This window comes from Dermacentor silvarum, chromosome 8 (assembly GCF_013339745.2).
Source record: "Dermacentor silvarum isolate Dsil-2018 chromosome 8, BIME_Dsil_1.4, whole genome shotgun sequence".
NCBI lineage: Eukaryota > Metazoa > Arthropoda > Arachnida > Ixodida > Ixodidae > Dermacentor > Dermacentor silvarum.
Window position 1 is genome coordinate 160303844 of NC_051161.1, and position 27189 is coordinate 160331032.

Here is a 27189-nt window from a genome sequence, read left to right on the forward strand (position 1 = left end):
ATTCAAAAGCACTGGGTAAAGGTTCAGAAAAAATGTATAGTCAACGTCCCTTTTACAACGTTCTGTTCCGATGTCGCACTGATGGGATTTCTCCAGGACCTTTAGCCCCCCAGAGAAAGCACCGTTGGTCCACAGGGAACCTGTGCTAATATTTCACCAGTAGAAGCCGCTGAGGGCGTAGACATAAGCTCATGTCCTCACTTAGCCGCGGACTGCGCTATGTTATAATTACGTGGAGGGCGATTTGGCTTCCTTGTTTCCTCGTGAAAACAAAAGAATTTCATGAATTCTAACTGATGCTCCAGAATAAAACAAGAAAATATAATGGTGTATGTAGCCTACTTTCTCGGTAAAGTAGATCATGTTTCATTCGGCAATGAATAATTAACAAGGAGGGCTCAATGCTGTACTAATCAGCGCCCGTGATCACATTATGCACAACTCGCAATAAATGCAACCAGACAAGGTTACCGTATGACATGTTGCGCATAGACGAAATATCCTGTGGAACGCCTAAAAGTAATCAGCCACCAATGATAGCTGAGCATTTAGTTCTAATATTTTTCTCTCGTACTTACAGCGCTTCAAGGCAGAAGTGTTATCTATGGTGGAAGCCAAAATATACAAATATGTATTATTCGTGACCACGTAGCTTTAATATCTTGCGCGTTATACATGCGTGCAAATGTTCTTGCGTTCCGACCTTGTGAAAATGCGTGGTTAGGATTTACCACCCCCGAACCATTTTGAGGAGCAGAACGTTACAGCCTCGAATTCGTCAAGAATGCTACTTTGAAACTGATCTACACTGATCATATCTTAGGACGCTGTTGCGAGTCACAAAAGGCACACAATATCGCATGCTTTCATTTATTTCTTGTAGCTTTTGTTGCTTTCTTGCTTTGGGTAATACATGAGTCGTATATTAAGGCTCCACATGTCGATCACCGCTGTGAAAACGAAATGAAAACAAGACATGTCATCTCGCTATATGCAGCGTGTAAGTAGAAGTCCTTTTAATGATCCTTGTTAATGAACCTAATGTAACCTTTTTAGGTATGTAATAAACTTTAATTACATTGAATTGACGATGAATAAAGCATAAATTGCTGAAAAAATCCGCCCGCAATGTTTCCTGACGTGCTGGATGAGTGCATGGGAGACGATTAAAATTACTGCTCAAGCAAATGCAGCTTGCTGAATGGCAAATTTATTGAGTGTCGTGTTTCTGTGAGTGTGTGACAATGATATCATAGTTGAACGTGATGTGTTCGGTGGTTGTTACTGATACCTCTAGAATTGTGGATCGGCAGGCATCCAAGAATTCACTTTTCTTTTCTTTGGGAACCTTCGCATCCAGCTTGAACAATGGCATATACAAATCTGCGAAAGAAATAGGCAAACAAAAGGCGTGAATATTTGAGTACTTAGAGGTGGTGGGGGATTTATTGACGCTTTATGAAGACGCAGGATCACTAATGCGGGGCTTGTGAATTGGCATTACCTGTTCTTCGGTGCCCACAGTAATTTCTCAATTTATACTACAGCTCAAACACTGTAATTGCGCGCGAGGAGTACTGGTCTTTCATGGTTTTAAGCAAAGGACGATTCAGATAGGACACAGGCTGGTTGACAGCGTAGGCCGCTATGGCCTACTGTCGTCACTCCCAATCAACGCAGGAATAAGCAACTGCTGTGGTCTCTTCCCATTCACGGAACAATCACGTCAACTGACAAATTCGTGGCCGTCCCTTCTTTCCCCTCGTTTCGCATATTCCAAAAGGAATATGCGCCACTTTTCTCGCCTGCCTTCCTCGTGCCTCTTGCCGTCATCTCATGCCACTGTGCACTGGATCGGCTTGGAGCATCACGTGGAAATTGCCGCTCAGAGTTCGCAGTGATCAAAGGCCATGACGATGCCTCGCCGCTTTCAAGCGGCCGTGGTGCCAGGCACGCAGCGAAGTTTGGACTTTTGAGCCACGTTTATGACCACTGTAGTGTCGCGTCACTAGAGCGCCCAGTTTATATGTTTCCTATTTGTTCATATTTTTCAGGCTATTTCATATTTCGCGTGCTTTCTTTGAAACGCGGAAATAATAATTACGGAGGACAAAGCGCATTGAAAGCTACTGGATCAGATGTTTTAGAACGCATTTACAGCCTTCCTGTTGGAATTTAGCGGACTGAATTCTTGAATTAAAACGTTTGTTAAATAATAAAACTAATTATTGTTGGTTCAATTATGAAAAACATACAAATGGACCTGGTGAGTGACTGCTGACTGAACACCATAAGTTGTACCCTTGTATATTCTATCATTTTTTAGGGAACTTGGCAGACGTTAGCTGGGAAGCGCTGCAGACCGGCCCATAGAAGTATGCCATGCATTTTGTGGACACTGTGTCTGGCACAGCAAAGCCTAAGCCACTTTTACGTCACAAAAGCCAATTGAACTAAGTAACATTTTGCAGAATAAAATATTCTATGAGGATTTCCAAGGCATACGTGACTGTGGCGCGAAAAACATTTCGTGAAAAGGGAACAGAAGAAAGGCGACAGTGTTTGGTGCTTCAGTGTCTTCTTTCTTCTGTCCCCTTTTCACAAAATGTTTTTCGCACCACAGTCAAGTGTACCTAGGAAATCTCAGCACCTACTTGCCCAAGAAGAAGTTTTTTATTCGATGCTGAAATTGATGACGGCGTTGTGTGGGTCCTAGATGTTTCACTAAAACACAGGGCATGCAGTGGAACGGTCCCTAAGTAACACCTGCTTCAGTGTTTCATTCCTTCTCTGAATCAAACCGTGTCCTATGACACATTCTCCACCATTTGGGGCTGCTAGATAGAGTAACAAAGCCGTAACTATGCGCAGCTATACAGTAAACTATTTGAGGACAGTTCAAATGCACTGAACGAAGAAACATGAGATCAATAATGCCATTAAGACATATGCAATAGAAATTTCGGTTACAAGGTTCCCGTAAGACCAAACATAATATTTATAATTAACTTTCTTTGGTTGTTCGTAGCGTAAACTTTCAAGGCAGCGGGTAACTAAAAAATATCTCTTTTTACTAGGCAAAAGACAGTGGCAATACATAAATAATACGTAAACTGCAGCAAACGACAACATAAACCTAGCGTCGAGGGTTAGAGACTTCAGAAATGACGTTGTCTCTACTCATGGTGAGGTCGATTGGCGCTGGTCAGTCGTTAATTCAGAACCATGTGAATGTCGGGTCGACAGTTTGGTTAACAGAATGAAGCGTGTTCGGTTGGTGTAAATACAATGCATGGACCAGAGCCACATGCCACGCAACCTTGCTGTCACTGGTTTAGGAGACCAAGCGGAACCTTTCTCCTCCTCATTTAAAATCTGGCTGCAGGCAAGCATCAACTAGCACTGCACCGCCTCACGGGCCTGATCCCAGTTCGATAATGTTCACCTTGAAATACAATACCAGGAATTAGGGACATTTCGTACAGTTTCCTTTTTTCGCCACCACGTGGCGTATCGACCTTAAAGAATTCGAAATTCCCGCTATGACGTATGCTATGACGCACAACTAAATAAAGCGCAATAAAAAGAAACACACCCTGAAGCTGTGGCTTCACCTCGGTGCTTGAAAACGAGTGCGCTTGTGTATCAGCGTTATCTCGAAGACGGCCAGCTACTTGCTCTACTGACAATGAATCGACGGTTTTGCTAGACACTTCGCCAGAAAGCTCGTCCGCATTCTGGAGAGATGTCTGATCGAGATAACGGCTCCCTCGAAGCTTCCGATGAATATATATTTTTTTTCCTTGAGCAGACTTTTTATTTGTACACCACTGTGGCCACGGCCTTGCGTATACGTCAGGGTTCTGTTTCATGGGTTTCCTATAAAACTGGCGTGATCCATTGTTTAAGAGGAAGCTTTAGCTCGGGCTTATCTTCGATGCCGGAATATCAAATACATGTAAAATGCAGGAATGCTTTCATGAAAAAACCACTGAACCGATTTGAATGAAATGTGTTGCATTTAAGAGGGAAAGTTAAATTGCAGAGACTGCAGCAAATAGAATTTTCGTTTAGATAGTGTAATGTTTTCAAAGAATTGCAGGATGTTCATAGATTTCAAAAAAATAGAAGCATTAAGTTTACAAATCCGAAATTCAGCCATTAAAAACAAATATGGCATTTCTATAAACTTCACCCGTTGGAGCATCAAAAGCGAACAATTTTTTTGCTTTAACTTAAACTGACGTGAATTTGTTATAATGTTTGGAAGGGTTTTGCACATGCAACATTCACAACAAGTGGTATATTTCAGGATGGTGTATGATATATGAGTGCTATCCGCTTTCGATGTATTATTAGGGGCAGTTTACAGAATTCCGATATCATTTTTAGCTGCTGAGCTACATAGCTCTATACGCCAAGTTTTCTTTTTCGAAATTTGGCAATTCTTTAAAATTTGACGTAAGAAAGGTAGACCAGCCTATAATAAAATATCCCTTTCGGCAATCACTACACTTCAACTTTTTTTTTCTAAATTCAACATAACTCATCAAATGTGGTGCATTGGTTGCTCTGAGAAACTATTTCCGATTTCCCATTTATTTCGATAGGAGCCCCGAAGCTCAATGTTCCCCCTAAGTTCGAGCTTGAATAATATACTTGTTGGCAAGATACGTTTGTAAACGTGTGATCGTGGCCTAATGAGCTAGAGCACTGGCGTACTGAGCTCAACGGCAGAGGATATGTTTGCAAAGCGTCTTGGGAAGGAATAGGAGAAAAGAAAGGGAGTAGGCTGGTATGTTATTCAGAAGCGTGTCTGTTTGGCTAAAAATTACTAAATGCGTTGAAACGGATAGGCGGGCTAGTTGGTTTGGCATCATAATGAAACTTTTGCGCACACAACACGAAACCACAACGAAGAAGTACACAAGGACTGAGCTAGTCCTTGTGTACGTCTTCGTTGTGGTTTCGTGTTGTGTGCGCAAAAGTTTCATTATAAATGCGTTGGTCGACATACCACCTTCCGTTCTATCAGCATAATTTCTATTTCATTCCGCTAGTATTGTGCTATTATTGTCAATCATTCGAGATTAGAACACCGGTGTCATGGCATTGTATTCCGTCGCAATTCTTTATCGCCGTCACTTCAGAATCATCTCATCGTCATCATGCCGTCGTCCTTATATTCCTTCATCGTTCTATCGACATCATTCATACCTCGTAATTCCATCGTCGTCCCTGCATGCACCGTCGGCGTTCGGTCCTTGTTCTACCATCGTGAGGTAACATTGGCGAGCGATGGTCATAACAAAGCGGGTCAATTAGGGAGACAGTGTATGGCCGCATATATCTGAATCACTTGAAAATGAGGAGAAACACTACGGATTCTAAACAAAGATGTCTTAGCTAACACGGTGTGTCGCTTCTTGTTCGCTAGATTGTGTAAATGCTAATCGCATTAACTTCGATAATCATCTTAACATGGGTTCTGCAGGAATTCTTTCGTCTTCGCGACACTAACGAACTCTTGTCCACATTGTTCCCAGCCTAATAACACCTCGAATTCCTAGAGGTGATCTTGCTCAGGCATGTGACGGACGACCCGAAGTTTGATGGAGGTAGCGGTATGATTTCGACAGCGGCGCCGCCTATCGACCAGGAGAAACACATTTGGGTGGGTGGGAATAGCGGCGAAAGGCACACTTCATGAGTTGCTAGACATCACAGTTTTGAATCAACCTGACAAAGAGTTAGAAATATATATGCATTGCAGTCGCGCTAAAGAAATTGAAAACTATTGGATTGGTCCGAGACTCGCTGCAACAACATTAATTAGACTGTCTCAGGTATCCGAGCTATCCTTAACGGGAATCAATGAGATGAGTTTCGATAGAGCTCGTTACATTTTTCAAGAGCGGAAGACGTGCCTAGAGGCACAGTCGACGGCAATATTTTGTTGCTGCACAAGAATATCTAGATTTTCGGCATGATCATTTTAACGGAAAAACAAAAATTAAATAAGTTTTCAAGAAGTACTTAGAGTACATTGATAAAATTGTAGCAAACAAATTCTGAAAAGTTAATTTGCAACTTTTTTGTGTCCTAAGGCACAGGGCAACTTACTACTGGTTTCCATTAATTTTCTTCGTTATATTTTCAAGCGAGTTGAATATTCTGCCGTAGGTTATATCACAATTAGCCCAACTAATTAAACTGAGACTTTCAAGTGTATATTGTTCTTGGACAAATGCTTTAAGACTACGCGGATGCTGCAAAATTTCTCAACATTGGGGAGGGGAATATGAAAAATAGAAATGCAAAGCACTTTATTGCCTCGTAAATTTTTATTTTGAATGCTATTTCCACTCGTTAAGTGGCGCGACCCTCGTGTTCGCAGCCTTGTATATGTTTTTGTAGCACTAGGTGTGTTGTCGGCGAATTTACGTGAATAAGCAAGCAGATCATACTTTAATCTGGCGGAGAAAAAAAACAAGGAAAGCCTACGTTGTAGATGCACTGTACTGAAACACAATTAGACAGTCTAAATTTGTATATATTTCTAAACAAGGGTGCCTAAATTGTCGATTGAAAAATTGACATCATTATAATGAAGCCGAATAAAGCAATAAAGATGGCATGTTCCGCGTGAAAATATGATGAGCGTTAGCCTTGTGGTTCAACAATTCCTGTTTAATGAAAAAAAAAGCTTCTAGTGGCCGTGTATTATCGTATTTCTGAAAACCAGTAACCAGCGTATCTAAATTTACATTCGCGCCAAAATTAGTGGCTCGAGTTCTATCACTGTAGGTACATCCGAATGACTATATGAGATTAAAAAGTGAGATTAAATGGCGGGCGGCGGCGTGTATGGTAGTGTTCACCTATGCCTTCGCTATAGTATGTTGCCGCACTCTTTAAAGCACGAGCATGGTGATCAACCGATGTGCTTTTTTACAACTTCATCCCTAAATGTAAGCCGGGGTTCTCCCACTCCCGGTGGTTGTTGTCAGCCTGATCCCTCCCTATTTTCCTAACTGTCCATTGCATGGTTTGTTTTCATACCAAATATTCACATAATAATCTGTGGGTGGTCGGCTAGAAATGAAATGTTTATTTCTCTCACAGTTAAATTATCAAATAACCATAAAGAAGGGATGAAGGGCAAAAACTTCCTATGATGCAGCTTGAAGACCGCCCGGCGGCCGTTGATCACATGACAGTATCTTCACAATAATCGAGAACGCGAGCTAGCTTCGTAAAGGCAAAAGGGCTAATGGGTGGAACAGAACCGGGCCGGCCAAAGAATGGTACTTTCGGGCTCCGGCCAGGCCCGGACTTGAAAAACCGCCCTGTGCAGTGCTCTACTTCAGATAGTCTGATCAGCAGATTCCCATACTGTCATGTAGTAGTGATGCTGAAGTTAACAGTCGTAAAACTGTGTATGACGAAAGTGATTCTTTATTGGGCGAACATGTGCCCACAAAAGCAAGCTACACTCAAAGCACAACGAAAGCGGTGAACACAGTCGGTGATCGTCGAAATCTGATCAGCGGCGAAACGCGTCGGCTTTTATACATGAGTCATCGAAGGCCCCAGAATAACCCCTGGTACCCGCATCTCTTCCAGAAAGATCTAGATAATTCGGGTCTCTCATACAATCAGATTACATGAGCGTCGGTGACAAAAGACAACGGATTGAAGCATCGATAACCTTCGAGAAACTTCCCATACATGCAGGTGCGTCCTGTGCCTAGCGATAACGTTTAACATTTTTAGCCGGTGAAAAGCGGTCAACGGTGAAAGATAAACATATATACTTGTCAATACCATCCCCTTAAAAAGCATCGTCCCGATGATACAAAGAAGAAAGCGAAAACAAAACCACGCGTACAGAGAGTGAAAAAAAAAAAGTCTCAGTTTCGCCCGAAAAGCGAAGCATCAATTGCGATAGCAAATTAGTAGAGAGCTATTCGGAGTAGGGATAGTAGTTTTATCGGCTGTATAAACTTGGAGATGCAGCAGCACCCGCAACGCGCAGAACTGTTGTCGACGCCGTCGCCGTTTTGCCCGCGTTCGCACCGAACGCGCGCGGCGTTGGTGACTGTTGCCAGGGCCTCTGGGGGCGGCTCGGAGGTTTTCGACGAGATCAGAAAGGGAAACTCGTCGAGCAGCGTCGGAAGTCTTTACCACCTTCTCGCCTGGCCACGTTTTTATATAAATACACATTTGGTGCCACAGCTAAAGGATCTAGTTTGCAGCGGAGAAGTGGAGAGGGTGTGGAGCTTGGCCTTCTTTTTAGGCCGCGCGGCAGCACAGGCTGTCGCGTGGAGGGCATCTTGCTCCTTAAATCGCTCGTCAATTTGGCGAGCAAATTCGTCTAGACGGATAGTGAGGTTGGAGAATTGTTGGGTGAAGGCTTGGATGGCCGTCTGCAGCACGGCCTGAATTTTGGCCTCCACGAGTTGTTCGAATTGTGGGGATGGGGCCGGGGTTGCCGCCGCCGATGTTGGTCTGGCCGAGGAGGTAGTGGGAGTTGCAGCCCTCTTCTTGGCCGGCTGTTCGCGAGTAGGAGGAGAAGGTAGTAGGGGAGGGAGTTTATGAGCGGCCGAGATCATTGTCGCCGGGGTAGGGGTGAGGACCTGCAGGAAGGCATGCAGCTGCGACTGAAGGCGTTGGTTGGTGTTGTGGAGGGAGGCGAGCTGTGCGCGGACATGCAACATTTTCTAGAGGAGGTTGGCGGAGTCCTGGCAGACTACGTCTGCCCAGCTCACCTCACTGGTGTGGCGGCCGGGTTCCTGTGCAAGTGGTTTTTGGGGGACTGGAACTGGGGGGTTGCCTGAGTCCGGTCCAGGAGTGGGATCAGGCCATAGGCTTGGTATGGTTGGAGGGCTGTTTCAGGAGATGGCTACGGTTTCAGGCTGCTTCAGATGTAGCACCTATATAGTACAGAGGAGTAGTAGATGTGCTTGGGCACCCAGTCTTGTTCGAAAAGTCTTGTTCGAGGTAGTGGTGTCGGCATTGTGGGTCGGGAGTGTTGATGAAGACGACGTGTTGGAGGGTGTTGATGATTACGGTGTCTGGCTTGGCCTCTTGGTGTCCGAGGCGGGCTGCTTGCAGAATCCCATCGCGAAGCGCAACGCCGTTCACGGTCCGAAGGTTGAGGCCGCCACGGGGACGGAGGATGATTTTATGATCGTTGATGGGTAGCTTGGGGTGGCGTAGGGCAGACAGTTGGGGCGGCCGGGGCCGGCTCCTCGCCAGAGCTTGAGGCGTAGATGGCTGCATACATTTTCGGCACCGACGGAATTCGGAGTAGCGGTGGAGCGGGAGTAGCGAGTCGAGCTAGGATGAGTTGGCTAGGATGAGTTTATCCGGTCGTAGGGGACAAAGTAAGGTCTCCTCCGCGCCCCGCAGGCCCGGTTTCGATTGCCGCCCAGATCAAAATTTACCTATTTTTCTTTTCAAAGGGATTAGTTTACTTTGTTTACATGAACCTGCCTGCTAAATTAGTCATCAATTCGAGCATTTGTTACGCGTTTTTACTATTTGCCGTCGGCCATTTTTGGTAGCGTCATTCGGTCACGCCGCCGACTACAACTACGGGTTTTCGCGTAATGGGGCATATAATGCTTTCGCATTAAAAAAGTGGAAAGGAATCCGCCCTAACACGGAGCCTTGCGGCACACCAGACGTAGCAGCAACATCATCTGAGCAACTCCCATTGAAAACAACTCTTCGACTTATACCTGTGTCACACGGGTACATTTGGAAGGCCTTCCAGTCGACGGCCTTCGAAACGCCACAACTCTATCGACTCGAAAGAGTTGTCGCGCTGCTACACGGCACTTTTGAAAGGCCGTTGAGTGGTTCAGGCGTTTCTCGCAAAATTGTGTGGCGCTGCGGATCATTATTTTCGTTTTCATGTAACCAAAAGGAACATTAAAACCACTTAAAAACGCTATAATTTATTTTATGTTGCGAAATGGCGGCGATATGACGGAATCCGGCAACACATGGAGTAGAGGGAGAGTGTACTAGACAACATGAAGGAAGGAATGAACACAAGCACGTCGCTGTTGTCGAGAGTATGTGCAGTTCACACATATGAAGTGGCGAAAATAGTTTATTGAATAATTAATAACACTCATGTATAGTATTTTTAGAGCATTTTGGTTGGATTTGTTCTTTCTAACCGTGAGTACGAGCACACTGTGAACGAGACGGCATGTTCGCGCTGTTTACGCTTCCGTTGCTCAAAGGCCATCCAGATTTCAATAGAGTTGTAGGGTGCTCCGTTGACTCGATAGACTATTGACTCGGCGGCCTTCGAAACCGCACGTGTAGCAGCTCGAACTTGACCTTTGAGTCAACTGACTATCGGTTGAAATGCCTTCCAAACGCCCGTGTGACACGGGTATTAGTTACTTAACAACACGGAGTTACAGCCTGTATATTCATAAAAGTATTCACGTGTTCATAGTACCGCTAATCTTACCTGGTCAACCTATTACCGCTAATCTTACCTGGCATATCGACATTAGTAACACTGCGGAACGAACGTTGGGTTATTGGCTCCTGTACACTTATAATGCCACCATCCTATCTCATGTTACTATAGAAAACACTAATAGGAACAAAATTTGAGTATACATCCAATGTGTGAAATTCCATTGTATTTATTACCTCATTAGAAGTCAAATTTACTCCACTCGTTTTATATGTTCAACTTATGATCGAAAAGCTACTCTAACCCCAAATAAAGCTGAAGTTGAATTTGTAACCCGTAAACTGATACAGTCGAACCCGGATATATCGAATCTGAAGGGGATCACAAGAAGTTAGTTATATAGGTAATTCGGTATATAAAATAATAGGCCCTCAGGTAAGCGGTGGCTTACCGGTTAGTGCATCTGAGAGCCGCTAACTTACTGCACGCAACATAGGGGAAAAAAGCAAGCACACTTTATTTACCCGCAAAAAAAAAGGAAAATGCTGGTTCACTTTCAACTTCATTGAAAAGTCCAAGCTTATTTTTTCTTTACACTTGTAGCGGCCATCGCTTGCGGAAAATAAACTCGTGAATAGGCACTCAACCCACACTACGACGCCTCCAAAATCGGATAGAAGGAATGTTGACATCCGAGGTAGCATGAGGGCTAGCTGAACAGCCTGGCGGGGCTCAACTGACTGCACTATCTCTTCTCCACCTCCAGGTGCCAGAATACCTCAAAGTGTACAAAGGAGTGCACTATGAGGTCTTCTGCGTGGCGCCGCGTTCGATATATCGAATGTGCTGGTGAACGAGCGTTCTTTATACGCGTGCACCAGCCCGATACATTTGCATGGAATTTTCAAGGGGATTTTACAGCTGTTCGATATACAGAATAATTCGTTATAAGTTGGCTTGATATATAGGCGTACGACTGTATCTGCGTCACCATATATATGGCATCGTATTGATCAGCTGTACAACATACGTATCAGATTTAGTCACATTAACTTCCTTCAGCTCTTTCTGGCCTCACACAGCCCTTGAATGGTATCGCCTCCCCCAAAAATCATAAAGAGTACAAATAAACGCAAGTTTAATGGAACCTCAACTACCGTACGTTGTGTAATCTGAATTTGTTAATTACTTACTATGTTCCTTTTAAATTCTTTGTAAGGTCAGGTAATATGGTATAATTGTAAAGCTGCCTTCGTCGTGCGCACTGAACTTTTTTCCGCGCACCACCAGCTAAAATTATATGATTAGAAACGTACTTTTTAATCATTGCATTATTTCTTTAGCCTGCTCAACCCACTTCCTTCCGTAATGTCTTCGAGTGCTGACGGCGCAAATAAATAAATTATTAAACTGAAAAAAATATTTCTTGGATGAGGGGTGGTCACCTCCGGCAATGTTTCATCATCATCGTCCATGGCAGGACGAAGGCCTCGCCCAGCGATCTCCAATGACCCCTATCCGGCGATGTATAAAATATGCGCATTATTTAAAGCTGCATAGTTTAACACTACGTAGCTAAACTCAGTTATTCTTCTGAAATAACTAGTCAGTTGTTCCTCTTAGCCGCTTATTTTGTCTGTGCATGAAAGTCTCTCGTTTTATTTGCTCAAATGACAACCTAATTAACAAGCTTTTGAAACTTATATCGCTTTGGTAAATAAGTTGCTATGTGTTTTTGGACTCACGCGCTAAAATAAAAAAAAACGTACATTGCTTTATAAATACAGTGAATGAAATTGCTGCGAAAAGACAAAGCCGTGTAATACATTTGAGCTTTTCATTACATGCCTATAGCCAGGAAGTTTATGCAACCAAATGGTTGTGTATTATTACATTCTGAAATTCCTACGGCATTTCCCCTATGTGGAGAAGCCAGTTTAACTTTTAAATGATTCACAATTCGACTTTGTGATGTTTCGACCATATATTTGATAGATAGAAATGTGCATGACCAATAGGAACATATGTTGGAGGCAAAAATTCTTAGCAAATTTTGCAAAATAATCTGTGTTTACCAACTGAACAGCATATTTCTACCCTGGAACAGATAGGAAATTGAAATGAATCACATGCATAAAAGTTTGCAGTGCGAGTATTATGAAGTACAGTTTCAGTTTTATTTCTTTCAATTTATGATATATGATAGTTGATGTGATGACTTCAATTTCCTGTTTTATGTTTAGGCTACTGAAACTGCACAAACTATATTTTTGTCATAACACGGAATACAGGCCCAGAGTGCGGCTCATAAACACATCGGGATAATGAGGTGTAATTTGTGGATACATTTCTCGCTATGGGTAATATAGGAGCCCCTTTCTCGCAAATATGTCTTGGTTGAGAGCGCATGTGCTGAAAGTAGACTGATTGTCCGCGCTTTCCGTGCAGCTACCGAAGTGGCTGTGACAGCCTTTCGCTGTTTAAAGGTTTAAGCATAGAGAAAGGAATTCAACAAGAGGGGACACTCCCATAGGGCCCAGCGGCCGAATTGACTGCAGCGTGCCAAGCGGTCGGTGTCGATCACTTACATCACTTCCGGTTTCGGTTTTGGGCGCGCGTATTTTGAACGCAAGCTAGCACGCCGGCTGTGCCCCCCCCCTTCCCCCCCCCTTTTTTTTTGCTCTTCGTGCAGAATCGGTTTATTATTTAGTAAAAATGATTGCGAACGATCTCGTAAAGTCCCATCGAATCTGTGCCACGTGCAATTTCACAAAGTAGACACAAGACCTTTTGTGCAATGAGGAAATATTTATTTTCCTCTATATAAAAGCTCGTTCCGCGCTTTTTGTGCGTTCATCCAACGTTGTGACACCAGCAGGTAATGCAGTAGTTCCTGTATGGAGCTCCACCGGACGGCACCAGCTGAAAAAACAAAGTAAATTACAAGCATGTTACATTTGCAAGCACGTAACAGCATGTTACAAGCATGAGTCATTTTGGTATTTAGACATAGGAATACTGCGGGGCGAAACGTGCGAAAGCGGTGAATGGGCGGCATTACAAACAAAAGCAATTCGCTTTTACATACATGGCGTAGAAAATACCCGACTCATCCCAAACATATATGAAAACATCTGATTTCCAAGCGTTCCCCAATTTCCGGGCATTATTTCCTGAACTTAGGCAGCACAAATACACGAGCGACTTAGAGTTTCCAAAACTTGGCCTCGGGCGACGCGACGGTACGCGACATACACAGAGACGGACGCAACAGGCACTCAAGACAAATGCGTGAGTGCAATGCCTTTTTTCAGTCCTTTAGAAGACGTAATTTTCGAATTACAAGTTTCTGATATGTTCGTCGTTCGCGCGTTCTGCCGGCGCCAGCAGCACACCCCATGTTATCACTCTTGGCAATAGCCCATCGCTTTTTCAACAGGCGTGAGTACCGAAAGAAGGTATGTGTTGTTGCGGAGCCACAAAAAACGTCACAGACTTGTCCCTCTAAGATTCATTACACGCCAAACTAACTTTATCACCACGGCCAAGCTGCTTATCGCTAACTGCGTCACAGCGCGCTGTGCGGCCAGCGTGCCTCAAAAGTACCCCAGAAAGTAACGAAATTACTTTTCAGTAATGTCTGGCGTCAGAGAAAGCGGCACAAACTTCTAACAAGATGCACCTAGACTACACACCGCGGCTGAGTTCTCGCTAACTGCGACACGGCGCCCTGTGCGGCCAGTGTGGCTCAAAAACCGAAATAAGTTACAATAGTCCCCTAGGAAGCGTCGGAAACATGTCTCAGCACGATTCATTTACTCAAATTAACTGCGCCAGGATGGCCGAGCTGTTTTTCGCTAACTGCGTCTTAAGTCTCGGTCCCGTGCCGTAAGCCTAATTGCGTCGTAGACTGTGAAACAAGATTTCTCACCTTGCCGTAGTCCAATAGTGCAGTGGTGTCTTGTCCCAGTGCAGAAGGAACGCAAGAATACGCCGAGAGCCCAATAAACCAGGTTACATTTAAAAAAGAAAAAAGAAGGAGACAGACGGGTCGCCGCGCGCGAGCGCTCAAACGCGCGCGCAGCCATCCTCGCTGGCTTCGGGGGAGTGTCTGGCGGATGACGCATGTATCTGGCGCGTCATTGACCTGTGGCTAGGTAAGGCAAGGAAAATAAGTCGCAAAGCTTAAGTTCATTTATACGCAAAACGTTTTAGTTTTCACGGCAAAGAATAAAAAAAATAAATGAATGCCTGTTAACTTAAGTTCACTTTCATTTTTTTCGACGCTCGCGGCAGCTAACGTTCGGTGTCAAAAGTATAGCGTGACGTATGGTGACGTGTTTCCTGTTGCCAGTTTTTCCCGAGTGTCCCCTCTTGTTGAATTTCTTTCTCTATGGTTTAAGCCTTTCGATGCCAAGCGCCTGAAATATACACAAACAACGCGCTTGTCCAGAACCAGAAAGGTCGCAAGCATCCTGCGAAGGGAGGGATTACCCTTGTACGGGTTAGTTGCATCCTTGAGCAAAAAAGAAAAACCGGGGAGTGACAAGTCATTTTTAACGACGGGCTGTCGCTCTTATCGTTATCACAAATGACGACTTGCGGCAACGTACTTCGCTTTGTCGGGAAACTGTTATGGTTCGTTCTTTAGAAAGGGTATTTATTTTTTTCCGCAACGTAGCGTACGTCATCGGGGCAGATTTTAAAACATAAAGGTCTTGGGTCAGGCGGTGGTACCTAGGTGACATGAGCGCCCGAGAAAAATGGACTTGTACCGTCACTTTCTTTTGGAAGCGCTGATAACGTTGTAATTTTAACCACAATAGCACTTCGTACATGGCATTTTTCCTAACAGCTTAACAGAAGGCTAATCAGTCCTCATATTAATAAACTTATAACTTTTTACCAGAGACACTCTCAGATGACTTCAATATATTTAGAATAAAGGGCTCCATAATTTCCACCATGGCTTTACGTAGGTACGTTGGCGCACTTCATGTAATAATACCAGTCAGCCTACTCACATATAGCGCATTACTAATCACATCTACCATGGCCTCGGCTACATCCCAAGAAGCAATTTCCTACCTATTTTGATTACATAAGACTCGGTCGGCTTAAGACAGGCCAAAATTCGAATAGGAATGCGTAGTATGGAATTAGTATGGAACCTACAGTGATCTAGAACGTATGCATTACACTCGAGTCTGTCCAGAATTAGACAGTAACATTCATTTACTCTGACTATTCATCTATCATCAGTGTTAATAAACTAAACGCATGCTGTGCCGATCTTTCCCCCCACCTCACCCCAAATTCAGCTGGGCGCAGGCTACCACCCTGCGTCTGCTACAAACAAATACGTACCCTTCACTCGCCCGCCTCCACCTTATATTCCCTGAAGTCTACAGTACACCCAACTGCCGGTGCTGTGGCACTCACCCGGCTACGCTTCCGCATGTGCTGTGGGAGTGCCCAGCACTGTACACATACATTAACATCACGACCCCCTCGTCGAGGTTGCGTGAGGCTCTGCGGAGCTCCGCCCTCGACGACGAAACCTGGGCGACCCAGCACGCCCGTGAGGCGGCGGCGAGGCAAGCCCTCGACGTCCCCTCATGGGAGGCTTAGGCCCGGCCATCATAAAGTGCTGGCTCTACAATAAATGTCTATTCCTCCTTCTGAGCTTCTATCGCTAGGTTTGCGTCGTGAAGTCGCCTGAGCTTGCACAAGTTCTACAATTCTACGCTCCAATATCACATCACCGAGAGCTCGGCGCTTGTCATCACGAATAAGCTAAAAAGCAACCTCGCCTTCAGAACGTATAGTCAGCGTCACAAGCTTTCGTACCCCGGAAGGTGAAAAAATATTTATATTTCTACGCCTTAGTCACGCATCGTAGTGTTCGGATTTACAGCGTATACTGGTCTAGAGTAAACAAAACAAAAGTTTTGCATAGTTTTACTGGCTGCGGGGTAGCTGCGTTGAAAATGAACTTATTCGCAGAACCTAGGCAGCGTAAACTTTTGGCGGCGACTGTGCGATTGAACACCTGCATTTTCTTTATTCTGCACACAATTTTTTTTAATGAATCGCCTTCCAGCCAACGTCATGCAGTGCTTACACCTGGTTAATTTTCAGGACAGCAGACTCAGACATGACTTATTAAGTAGAAGAACTGAACTATTATGTAGCACGTCATTATTATCACCAATCAGGTGTAATAAATATGTAAACAAATAAAGGATAACAACATTGCCTATGAAATTTTACTAAAATCTCAGGACTACTTCAAAACTTCGCCTGTTCGTCTTATGTACGTCCCTATACTTTCTAGCAAACTGAAAGGGAGAAATTCAAGGGTGAAATTGACATCTCTTGTGGCACCATGGCAGAAAAGGGAAGGCGTAGCTTAGTGGGCCCATATGAAAAGATCAGCTGCGATTGTGCTACTCACGCACAAGGAACGACACTTTTGTATTTTTTTACAGGCAGTAAAGAGATAAATGGTGTCCGTGGACGCTGGAGTGATCATGACAATACCACCGTACCGATATGGGTGATAAACGATTCTAATAAGGGAACATTTCTGCAAGCCTCACGGTCCTTTCTCATGTTTCTTCAATTGTCCAAACACGTTAAATTTAGCGTAGGAGAAAATTCTTACAGCATTACTGAAGAATTGTACCAGTAATTATATCATGGTGCTGCGATCTGATTCAGCAATAGAGTTAGTTAAGAACAGAACAGCAGAATGCCATAGTAACTTTGGTGATTCTAGCCGAAAGAAAATGTCTTCTTGCAACGCTTTTTGGGCATAACTCAAAAAGGGTGTGGTCTGTGATTGGAATAGTTCTCTATTTTTACACGACAAACTACATTAACACGCCCTGGTGTCTTTTCGCATTATTTCCAATACTCCTCTGCGTACGTCGTGGTAAAAGGATATGAAGACCTTTAGTATTTCGTGAATTTCGTGAAGGTATATGGGAATGGTTCAAATGATAAGACACGTGCGCTGCATATTGAGGATATAATATTTATGTTTCGAGTTATTGGTTTGTACTAAGCAAAAAAGCTTGTGAAATAATTCGGACAGCCTTCATTTGCACCGAAGATCCGGTACGCAAAAATTCTGCTTTGATATAATGCAAATATGCTCAGTCAAATAGCTTCTGTATTCCTTTGTAAGAATACTACGTCTGGGGCTGCAGCCAAGTTTTCTACTTCTGCGTCTTTCAATTGCACTCACTATTTGAAACTATTTATTTTTGTGGTACGTTTCAGGCTGAACTAAAGTCGCACAAACACGCCTTTCCATGACATAGCTGAATAGGCAAAAATATTTCTTAGTAATGTCTTCATAAATGTTTGCCTTAAGAAAGAAATCAACTTTGAAAACACAAAGTTGGGTTTATTGTCTAAAATACATTACACCTAAAGTGCAAAAGAAGTTTGGAAGCACGTTCTCATGTTCACGAAACCAGCCAGCTATTTTTTTTAGGTAGAGGAGAAAGAAACGAAACAAGAACCGCAAATAAATGACCTGCGTTTCAGAATATGCCATCTGGCGGGAAACGGCCAAACTAAGCAGCGACAAAGTGATAAAAAGAAAATAGCGGCGCCGCTGGCTTCGAACCTACGAACTGCCAATCGTGGTATCAGCGATCCTAATCGGTGGTCGCGCAGAACGCTCGGCTATCGGTTTGAGTGCTGCCGGAGGCAAAAACTAGGTTTATATACGTACCACAATAAATTCTGCGACCTTGTTATGAAAACTGCGATTTTGGAACGACTTTTTTGCCATTTCAAGAGTTGCTGCTGCAACTAGCTGAAAGCCGAGTCATTGAAGTTGATAAATCCCCAATAATACGTCGATCGATGCAATAGACTCATCGCAAATTGCTTTTTACTGGCCAAAAAAGCCTCCAAAATTTTGCCTTTTCCATAGACTCCCATACTTTGAACTTCGCCCGCAATTTGGAACGGGTTTTCTGTCGTAAGTAATGGTACCACTTGCATGAGATGTCGGGCTAAGCTCCTAGAGCCTATTTCCACGGTAATATTTTGAAAGATGGCTTCTATGATTAGTTATTTGGGAAAAACGACGCTCTCCCATAGAAAATGCGCATGTTTTCAGAGGCGGCCGCTAGAGGCGCTGTTCGGCGATGTCTGGGAAAAGCAGGGAAAAGATGGATACGACCTGATGTCTTAAAATCATAGGCAGCGGTACAAGCTAAATTTTTGAAAAAGGTATACAAAAATGCGAGATAAAGAACATGTGTAGTATACCTGATTAAATCAAGCAGGCTAGGTGACTATTTGTCGCCACCCCGTTTCAAAGAGGGATGCCAATAAATCATCATCACCATCACCAGATTCCTGGTATTGAACGTTCTAGAGATAGATTATTCAGCATGAAGTAGGTGTTCAGCAGGCTGAATCCAGCATTCTAAATCAATTAGAAAGCCTCGCGTCCAGTAAAGTGTTCGTCCATGCCTACTGCAGAGTTTCAACAGTTGATCGGGATCTTAACCTGCAGAGTAACATTGAAACAACTTTTTTCTTTGCGAGTTTACCGATAAGTTTATTTCTGTGAAGTCATCCGCAACACATCGAACGTCATATGGCGTATTCAAGCCTGCAACGCTAACACAGCGAAAAATCACATACCACACCAGCACCGAAGAGCACTCCAAAATACACGTGGATCCACTACGGTTTACCAATACTTAAACATACATTATCAAACACTCGAAATACTTTAGAGATGAACGAATTGAAGTTGTCCTTATTATCTTTCTCCCCTTCATAACATGTTCCACGAAATATTTCTTTATTCGATCGACCTTTCTGTAGTGTTCGAGCGATCTCGTTTCACCATTTTTTTCCTTTCTCTAGAAACTGCCATGCGTTGTCGTTTTTCTCTTTCGTTAGAACTCTAGCGCAAATATTGGGTCCTGTCAGGTAGTTTTCTAACATTCATTCATGAGGTTTAAATGTTTATTTTCCAGTATAAGCGAATAGGCCCTCTTGCTATATTATGTTTTAGACATAGGTGTATGTATGAATCCTGTTGTTGGGCTTCTAACTCATGTTATAATAGTTGAATTGATTACCAGCATATGAGACAGAAAAGAAATGAACATACCTATTCATGGGCTCTGTTAACATTTTTAAATATAACAAAACCTAATGGGTCCAATTTGCACTTTTTTAAGTTTTAAAATATGAATGTGGATATAATCTTCTGCTATTATCAAGATTTTATTAATTTGATTGTTTTTCTTCGTAAATATTATCATTTCTAATATTATTAATGTTCGCACTATTGTTCTTGTTATATTCCAAATCGAGATGACATTGCGCATACAGTCTGTACGCTTTAGGGCAAAGCTATTCCAGGCCCACACTGCCATGTTAACACTGCCTGTAGTAAACATCGTAACCAACCAACAAACTAGGCCTTAGTTAAATCATTCTTGGCATTTTTGCTTATGCACTTTTAACATGAGTGTCATGTATGCTTAATTCAAAGCAGCTTTAATCAAGGCAGCTAATTTTTGTTTGTTTCCTTACTGTGGAATTGCTCCCAAATGTGCAAGAACACTGTCTCTACATTGCGACATGAGTCATATGATCAAACTCGCAGAAAAATTATAGTCATGATTTTCTTACTGCTTTTTTGTGTGAAGATACTAAAGAACAATTATCCAGGTCTGCTGTTCTAGATAAAAGAATACAACTTAGTTACCTTGCATCTATGACCAATTCAGAGAATAACACTGCAAATATTCCATAAAAAATTAGGAATAATCATGCGCTCAAACAAATTGACTGTAATATGCACACTTTGGAACAAGGCATCCAAATACGAGTTGATTTCCAGGCCTGGCATTGCACCAAGTGTTCCGTCTTCAATCTGCTATAGCTATCTCACGTGATGTGGGTAACCTCCCTGCCTTTCCTCTCTTTTCTCTCTGTCTCCCTCTCACATTAAAAATGGCATTTCGCAAAGGTATTCCATAAAAAAATCTATTAGACTCACCTATACATGCCCTCACATTTTGGAGAACCCACTGGCTTTGATAAGTGCGGCAGGAGATCAACTCCAGTCCAGCCGAAGTAACAGCCCTCTCTTCTAGTGATATCAGCTCCTCTTCAGGCACGGGCTTGTCGAAGCAGAATCTGTCCGCGAACATTGACCTCAAATCCTGCATGCAAGTTTGAAAAATAATTGTGACGCAAACAGAAAATATCAACTCGTGCATTTTAAGTTTATTGTTGCAATCGATGAAATAAATAGCGCGATGATTTCGGTCAGAATTATTCCTGGGACAAGAATTATGCATGGACTCCTTCACGCTCAACAGTTGTCTCTCTCCTGGAACTGTGGGACACTACATAAATCCTGATTGCGCAGACTCAATGCCGAAAGCAAGGTTTTCTCATGTGAATAGTCATCGAACGAGTGAAGCCTCTGATTGAGACCAACATTTTGAGAAGTGATTCGTTGTCGAAACGTTGGCTGTGCATCTTGACACATCCCTTGTTCAACGAATGTTAGGCACATCTAGCCTCCACCTTCCTGTAGATACTTGCCTTGTTGGCGGGGCAATAAAAAAAAAGACTGAATCAGTCCGAATCGGACTGAAAAAGTGTTCCTTCGTTATCGAGTTTTTGCCAATTTTGTTGTAATATGTTGATATTAGAAGAGAAATTGAAGGTAAGCGTTCACCCCGCATGGGCGTCTGCGTCAGCAGGCTTTTGTTGTGTTGCGACACCACGGACACGAGCACACCAGGGTTGGAGGCTCCCGCGTGTAGCCGTGCACGGCTTAGCCGTGTCCGGGGAAAAGAGGATCCTGGGGGGTGAGCCGATGCCGAGTGTTCGGACCTTTATGGCTCCTCGGCAGAGGCAACACACCTCTTTGGCCTCCGCTTCACGTAGACGGCACGCCCGGACTGACCCACACGGGGGAAATCGGCAGTCGCCTTTTCCTGTCTCCCTCTTCAATCTTTTCGCTTTCCTCTTCTCTTTCTCACTTTTATTGCGATGGCAATTATATGGACACTCCAAAGCATATTTCTGCCGTCGGTGTCGCCGTCGCCGTCGCCGTGAGGTTCCGTATGACGTCAATGGAGAAGAAATCGTCGCCGCGCGCCGAACGCTGCATGTGCGAGTGAAAGGGCGCGATGATGATATGATGATGATAAGTGGTTCTTGAGGGAAAGGGAAAGGTTGGCGCTATCTTCTGCAGCCCTTGAGGGAGCACGGCTCAGCGCCAAAAAAGGGCGCGAGGGACGCACGCTTTCACGGGGAGTGAACGCACGGCGGAGAACAAACGCGCGTTCGGCGCCGTGCTCCCTTAAGGGCTGCAGAAGTAGGCGTCTCTTTCCTCCTTTACAATCACCATATATGTAGAGCAAACGTGCCTTCTTCCGACGCGCAAAAGGCCTAGGGGGGGGAAGGGAGGCGACCTTTAGCTGCGGTACCAAGTGCCTATTTATATCACAGGCTCCTGCAACAGTCACCAAGGCCACACGCGTTTTGTGCGAACGCGGGCAAAACGCCGACGGCGTCGACAACAGTTCTGCGTATTGCCGGTGCTGCTGCATGTCGAAGTTTATACAGCTGATAAAGCTACTATCATTACTCCGTATAGCTCTCTACAAGTTTGCCATAGCAATCGATGCTTCGCCTTTCAGGGGAAACTGCGACTTTTTTCTGTCACCTCCTCTCTTCCATAACTTCCGTTCCTGTTTTCTGGTGGCATGGGTTAACCTTGTGTGTTCTACGCAACCTTGGGTGATATCACATTGGGTTATAGCGGCGGTGTACAGCTGGCGCTTGCAAGCCTATTTTATACGCCTTGTAGCGTCCCCTTGTTGGACTCGGTGGTGGGTGGCTGGCACCGCTGCCGAACGCATACCAAAATTTAAGGCTACGCATTTCCCTCCATTGACACCTGATCGTTCCCTGAATAGGGGGCGCACCGAAGCAAACTTGATGATTTTTGTACAGAGCAAGGAAACTTTTCCGCGCTTCAATGTCATACATACCGACATGTCAGGAAAACCAGTAAGAAAGCTGTCCCCGTTCCTAGTTGCGAAGTGCCTAGGAGAAACACTAGGGCCAGGCCATAAAGTTACGAAAACGACAAGCGGCGATCTGCTTAATGAAGTCCGAGACACAATCCAGTATGAAAAGCTATCCAACTTGAAAAGCTTCGGCGACGTGCCAATCACTGTGACTGCACATCTTTCGATGAATACAGGCCGAGGCGTGGTATCGGAGGATGACTTGCTTGAGTTGACTGACGCCGAACTGCTCGAGGGCTGGAAGGACGATAATGTCCTCAACGTCCAGAGAATTAAGATTAAACGTGAGAACAAAGAAATACCGACTAAGCACATAGTATTAACTTTTGGATCCAGCATTCTTCCCGAAACGCTCGTAACAGCCTACACAAAGATCCGAGTACGCCCGTATATACCTAACCCCCGACGATGTTTCAACTGCCAGAGATATCGTCACGGTTCACAAACATGCCGAGGCCAGCTCACCTGTCCCAAGTGCGGATCGAAGGACCACTCTTCCGAAAACTGCCAAAATGCACTCCGCTGTGTGAACTGTGATGGCGGGCATGCCGCGCACTCGCGCTCATGCCCTTCTTGGAAAACAGACAAAGATATGATTGCACTGAAAGTAAAAGAAAACATTTCATTTGGGGAAGCACGGAAACGCATGTCATTCCTGAAAGGCACAAGATACGCTGATGCGGCGCGTAAAGGGGCAGCACCGCAGCAGCCTCAGGCACCCCTTCGGCTCACGCGCATTGAGCCGGCGGTTGTGCCATCTGTCCCCTTGGCGGCAGTGGGTAAATCTGTTCCGACCCCCTCCAAACAGGGCCCTTCAACCTCTGGGCTGTCGGGTCAGGGAGCCTCTCCACGCGTGGCGAGGCCTCTAGCAAGGTCGCAAAGCCTGCACAGGCGGGCATCCAGTGCCTCTTCCGAGGAAATGGGCACTACACAATGCTCCTCGGCGTTCTCAGCGTCGAAAGAGCAACGCGGCTCACTTGACCGCCCAAGAAAAGGAAAAGCGGTTCGAGTGACTGCTCCTGGGAAAGCTTCATAAGCGTAGAATTTCCTTGTACGCAGATAGCTCTGTTTATGTTTTTACGAAAATGGATACCCAAATAATTCAATGGAATACCAGAGGGCTTATGCATAATTTAGACGACGTCAAAGAACTCCTATACGAATTTCAACCACGGTTATTCTGCGTACAGGAAACACATATAAAATCCACGCAAACAACTTTTTTGAAACAATATTCAATATTCCGAAAAGTACCGTGAGGATGGCCTCGCGGCATCCGGTGGTGTTGCAATTATAGCACAGAGGTCGGTTGCTTGCCAACACCTGCGCCTATAAACAAATTTAGAGGCAGTAGCCATTAGAGCTAGACTTTTTGACAGGCTTGTGACCGTCTGCTCTATGTCCCACCTGATTTTCGCCTGGAGCTTAAAGAGCTTGAGAAACTAATAGATCGGCTCCCCGAGCCATAAATATTGACAGGAGACCTAAACGCTCATAACACTCTCTGGGGTGATCCGCGCTGCGACGCAAGAGGCCGTGTAATTGAAAACATTCTTTTGTGTTTTGGTGCGGTTCTCTTGAATAAGAAGGATCCCACCTTTTATAGTACCACGCATCACACTTATTCCTCTATAGATTTAACCATATCCTCTGCAGCTATCCTCTGCAGCTATGATGCCCTATTTAGATTGGAGGGTGATCTAAAATCCGTACGGCAGCGATCACTTCCCAGTAGTCCTAAACCTCACGAAACAGGTAGAATATACTCCACATATACCCAGATGGAAACTCGACACAGCCGACTGGGTAAGTTTTCGAAAATGTACACGTTTGAAACGAGATGACATCGCAGCCTTCAGCACGATGACGCAGTGGCTTACTTCACAGCATTCATTATTGATGCTGCTTCTAAGTCCATCCCGCAAACAAATGGATCTTCTGATAAGCGACGCGTTCCCTGGTGGAACGAGGAATGTAGGAAGGCACGTAAAAATCAAAAGAAAGCTTGGGGGCTTTTACGAGATTCTCCAACTGTAGAAAATTTGATTAATTTCAAGCGCATTAAGTCCCAGGGAAGAAGAACACGCCGACAGGCGAAAAGGGAAAGCTGAGAGAAGTACCTAACAGGCATTAACTCATATACAGATGAGAAAAAAGCTTGGGACAGGGTTAGGAAGATAAAAGGACGGCATACACACCCGATGCCGTTAGTAAATAACCAAGGGAACAGCATAGAAGATCAAGCGAATTCTCTTGGGGCCCACTTTGAACTTGTATCTTGTTCTACACACTACTCACAAACATTCTTGAGACATAAAGAGATCATAGAAAGAAAGCCACTCGAACGCAAATGCACGCCCACTGAAGGGTACAACAGTTTTTTCAGTATGCCTGAACTGCACGCGGCACTGATCTCCTGTAATCAGTCTGCGCCAGGACCTGATCGCATCTCATATGAAATGATCAAACACGTACATCCTGAAACTCTAATCACGCTCCTCTCACTGTTTAACACAATATGGGAAGCAGCGTATGTTCCGTCCTCTTTTAGGGAAGCCATTGTAATTCCCATCCTCAAGGAGGGAAAAGAACCATCCTTGGCCAGTAGCTACAGACCAATAACTCTAACTAGTTGCCTGTGCAAGCTCCTTGAAAAGATGGTAAACAGGCGCCTAATTCACTATTTAGAAACCAACAAATTACTAGATCCGTACCAGTGCGGTTTCAGGGAAGATAGGTCAACGACAGATCACCTTGTCCGCATAGAGTCAAATATAAGAGATGCGTTTATACACAAACAATTCTTCTTGTCAGTATTTTTAGACTTGGAAAAAGCCTACGACACTACCTGGCGATAGTGGAATTTTACAGGATCTTTCTTCGATGGGTATTCGCGGAAAGATGCTAAACATAATCGAGAGCTACCTGTCTAAACGCACATTCCGTGTGAGAGTTGACACTGCCCTGTCTAGGCCATTCATCCAGGAGACCGGCGTTCCTCAAGGTGGGGCGCTTAGCTGCTTGCTATTCATTGTGAAAATGATTTTCTTTGCGCTCAGCAATACCGCATACAATGTTTTACTCAGTTTACGCAGACGACGTCCAGATAGGTTTTAAGTCTTGTAACCTTGCAACTTGCGAATGGCAAGTGCAGATCGGCTTAAACAAGATTTCGAGATGGGCAGACGAAAATGGGTTTAGAATAAATCCTACAAAGATTACATGCGTTCTTTTCTAGAAGAAGAGAGGCTTGGTTCCACAACCAAGCATAAAACTTAATAGGAGACGTCTACATGTGAAGAGCGAGCACAAATTCTTGGGCGTAATACTAGACTCCAGGCTAACGTTCTTTGCCCACATAAAATGCATCAAAAGAAAATGCTTAAAAACGATGAAACTACTGAAAGTTCTGTCGGACAGAAGCTGGGGCAGTGACAAGAAGTGCCTTATGACCTTGCACAAGAGCCTCGTATGTACACGCTTAGAATACAGCTCCATAGTTTATCAGTCGGCTACACCAAGTGCCTTGAAAATGCTGCACTCAGTTCATCATTTAGGAATTCGCCTCGCGACCGGTGCCTTCAGGACAAGTCCGATACCAAGCCTCTACGTAGAGTCCAATTAGTGGTCTCTGCATCTGCAGAGATCCTACTGCAGTTTTACATATTTTCTAAAAGTGCATTCAAACTGTGCACATCCTTCCCATTCGACCATAAACGATACATCATGTGCAGTACTTTTCCAGAACCGACCTGCCACGAGACAACCCTTTTGATTGCGTGTAAGGCAGCTCAGCAAAGAAATGGGCATCCCACTCCTCGATCATCATTTAATTCCTCCAGCGAAACTCTTGCCTCCGTGGCACTAGCAGGACACAGAATGTGACACATCGTTTGTAGATGTTACAAAACACGCTCCAGAAGCACATATTCATATGCATTTTCTTGAACTTCAGGCAAAATATTCGTGCCCAGAATTTTACACTGATGCATCTAATTCTCATACTGCTGTGTCTTACGCAGGCGTTGGCATATCGTTTTCGGAGTCGAATGTCCTGCACCCGGAAACAAGTATTTTCACTGCAGAGGCATACGCAGTAATGTCAGCTGTACAGCATATTAAGAAAACAAAGCTACCAAAAGCCGTTATATTTACAGACTCTTTAAGCGTTGTAAAATCTCTAATGACATTCTATAAACGGAAGAATCCTATACTCAATGATCTTTATTCAATATTGTGCACAACATATATGTCTAACCAGCATGTCATCATATGCTGGGTTCCTAGACACAGAAACATCGAAGGTAATACTCTTGCCGACCATGTTGCTACATCCACTAAAAATCCGAGCAATTCTGCCGTAGCAGTCCCTGCCACAGACTTGAAACCTTTCCTACGGAAGAAAATTAGGAGCTATTGGCAACACACATGGGACGCTGAAACCCATAATAAATTACATGTTATTAAGGCAAACTTAGGAAATCGGCCACCTATAACGAAAGTACGACATACCGAGGTTATTTTCTGTCGTCTTAGGTAGGGCACACATATGGCACCCACTCCTACTTGCTGACCCATGATGCACCTCCTCTATGTGATAGATGTGGTGAGGCGCTGACGGTCCTTCACATCTTGTTAGAA

At 44.2% G+C, this 27189-nt stretch overlaps 1 protein-coding gene across 1 annotated transcript in view; it reads right to left on the bottom strand.

Moving 5' to 3' along the window:
* Positions 1–1122: 1122 nt before the first annotated feature.
* LOC125947459 (juvenile hormone acid O-methyltransferase-like) overlaps positions 1123–27189 on the bottom strand; it is an 89064-nt gene continuing 62997 nt past the window's right edge. Inside the window, exons 2-3 of the mRNA XM_049672221.1 lie at positions 20496–20661; positions 1123–1383 (exon numbers count right to left, since the gene is read on the bottom strand). Of these exons, the coding sequence (XP_049528178.1) occupies positions 1211–1383; positions 20496–20661 (339 nt within the window). The 3' untranslated portion in view covers positions 1123–1210. The remainder of the gene's footprint in view (positions 1384–20495; positions 20662–27189) is intronic.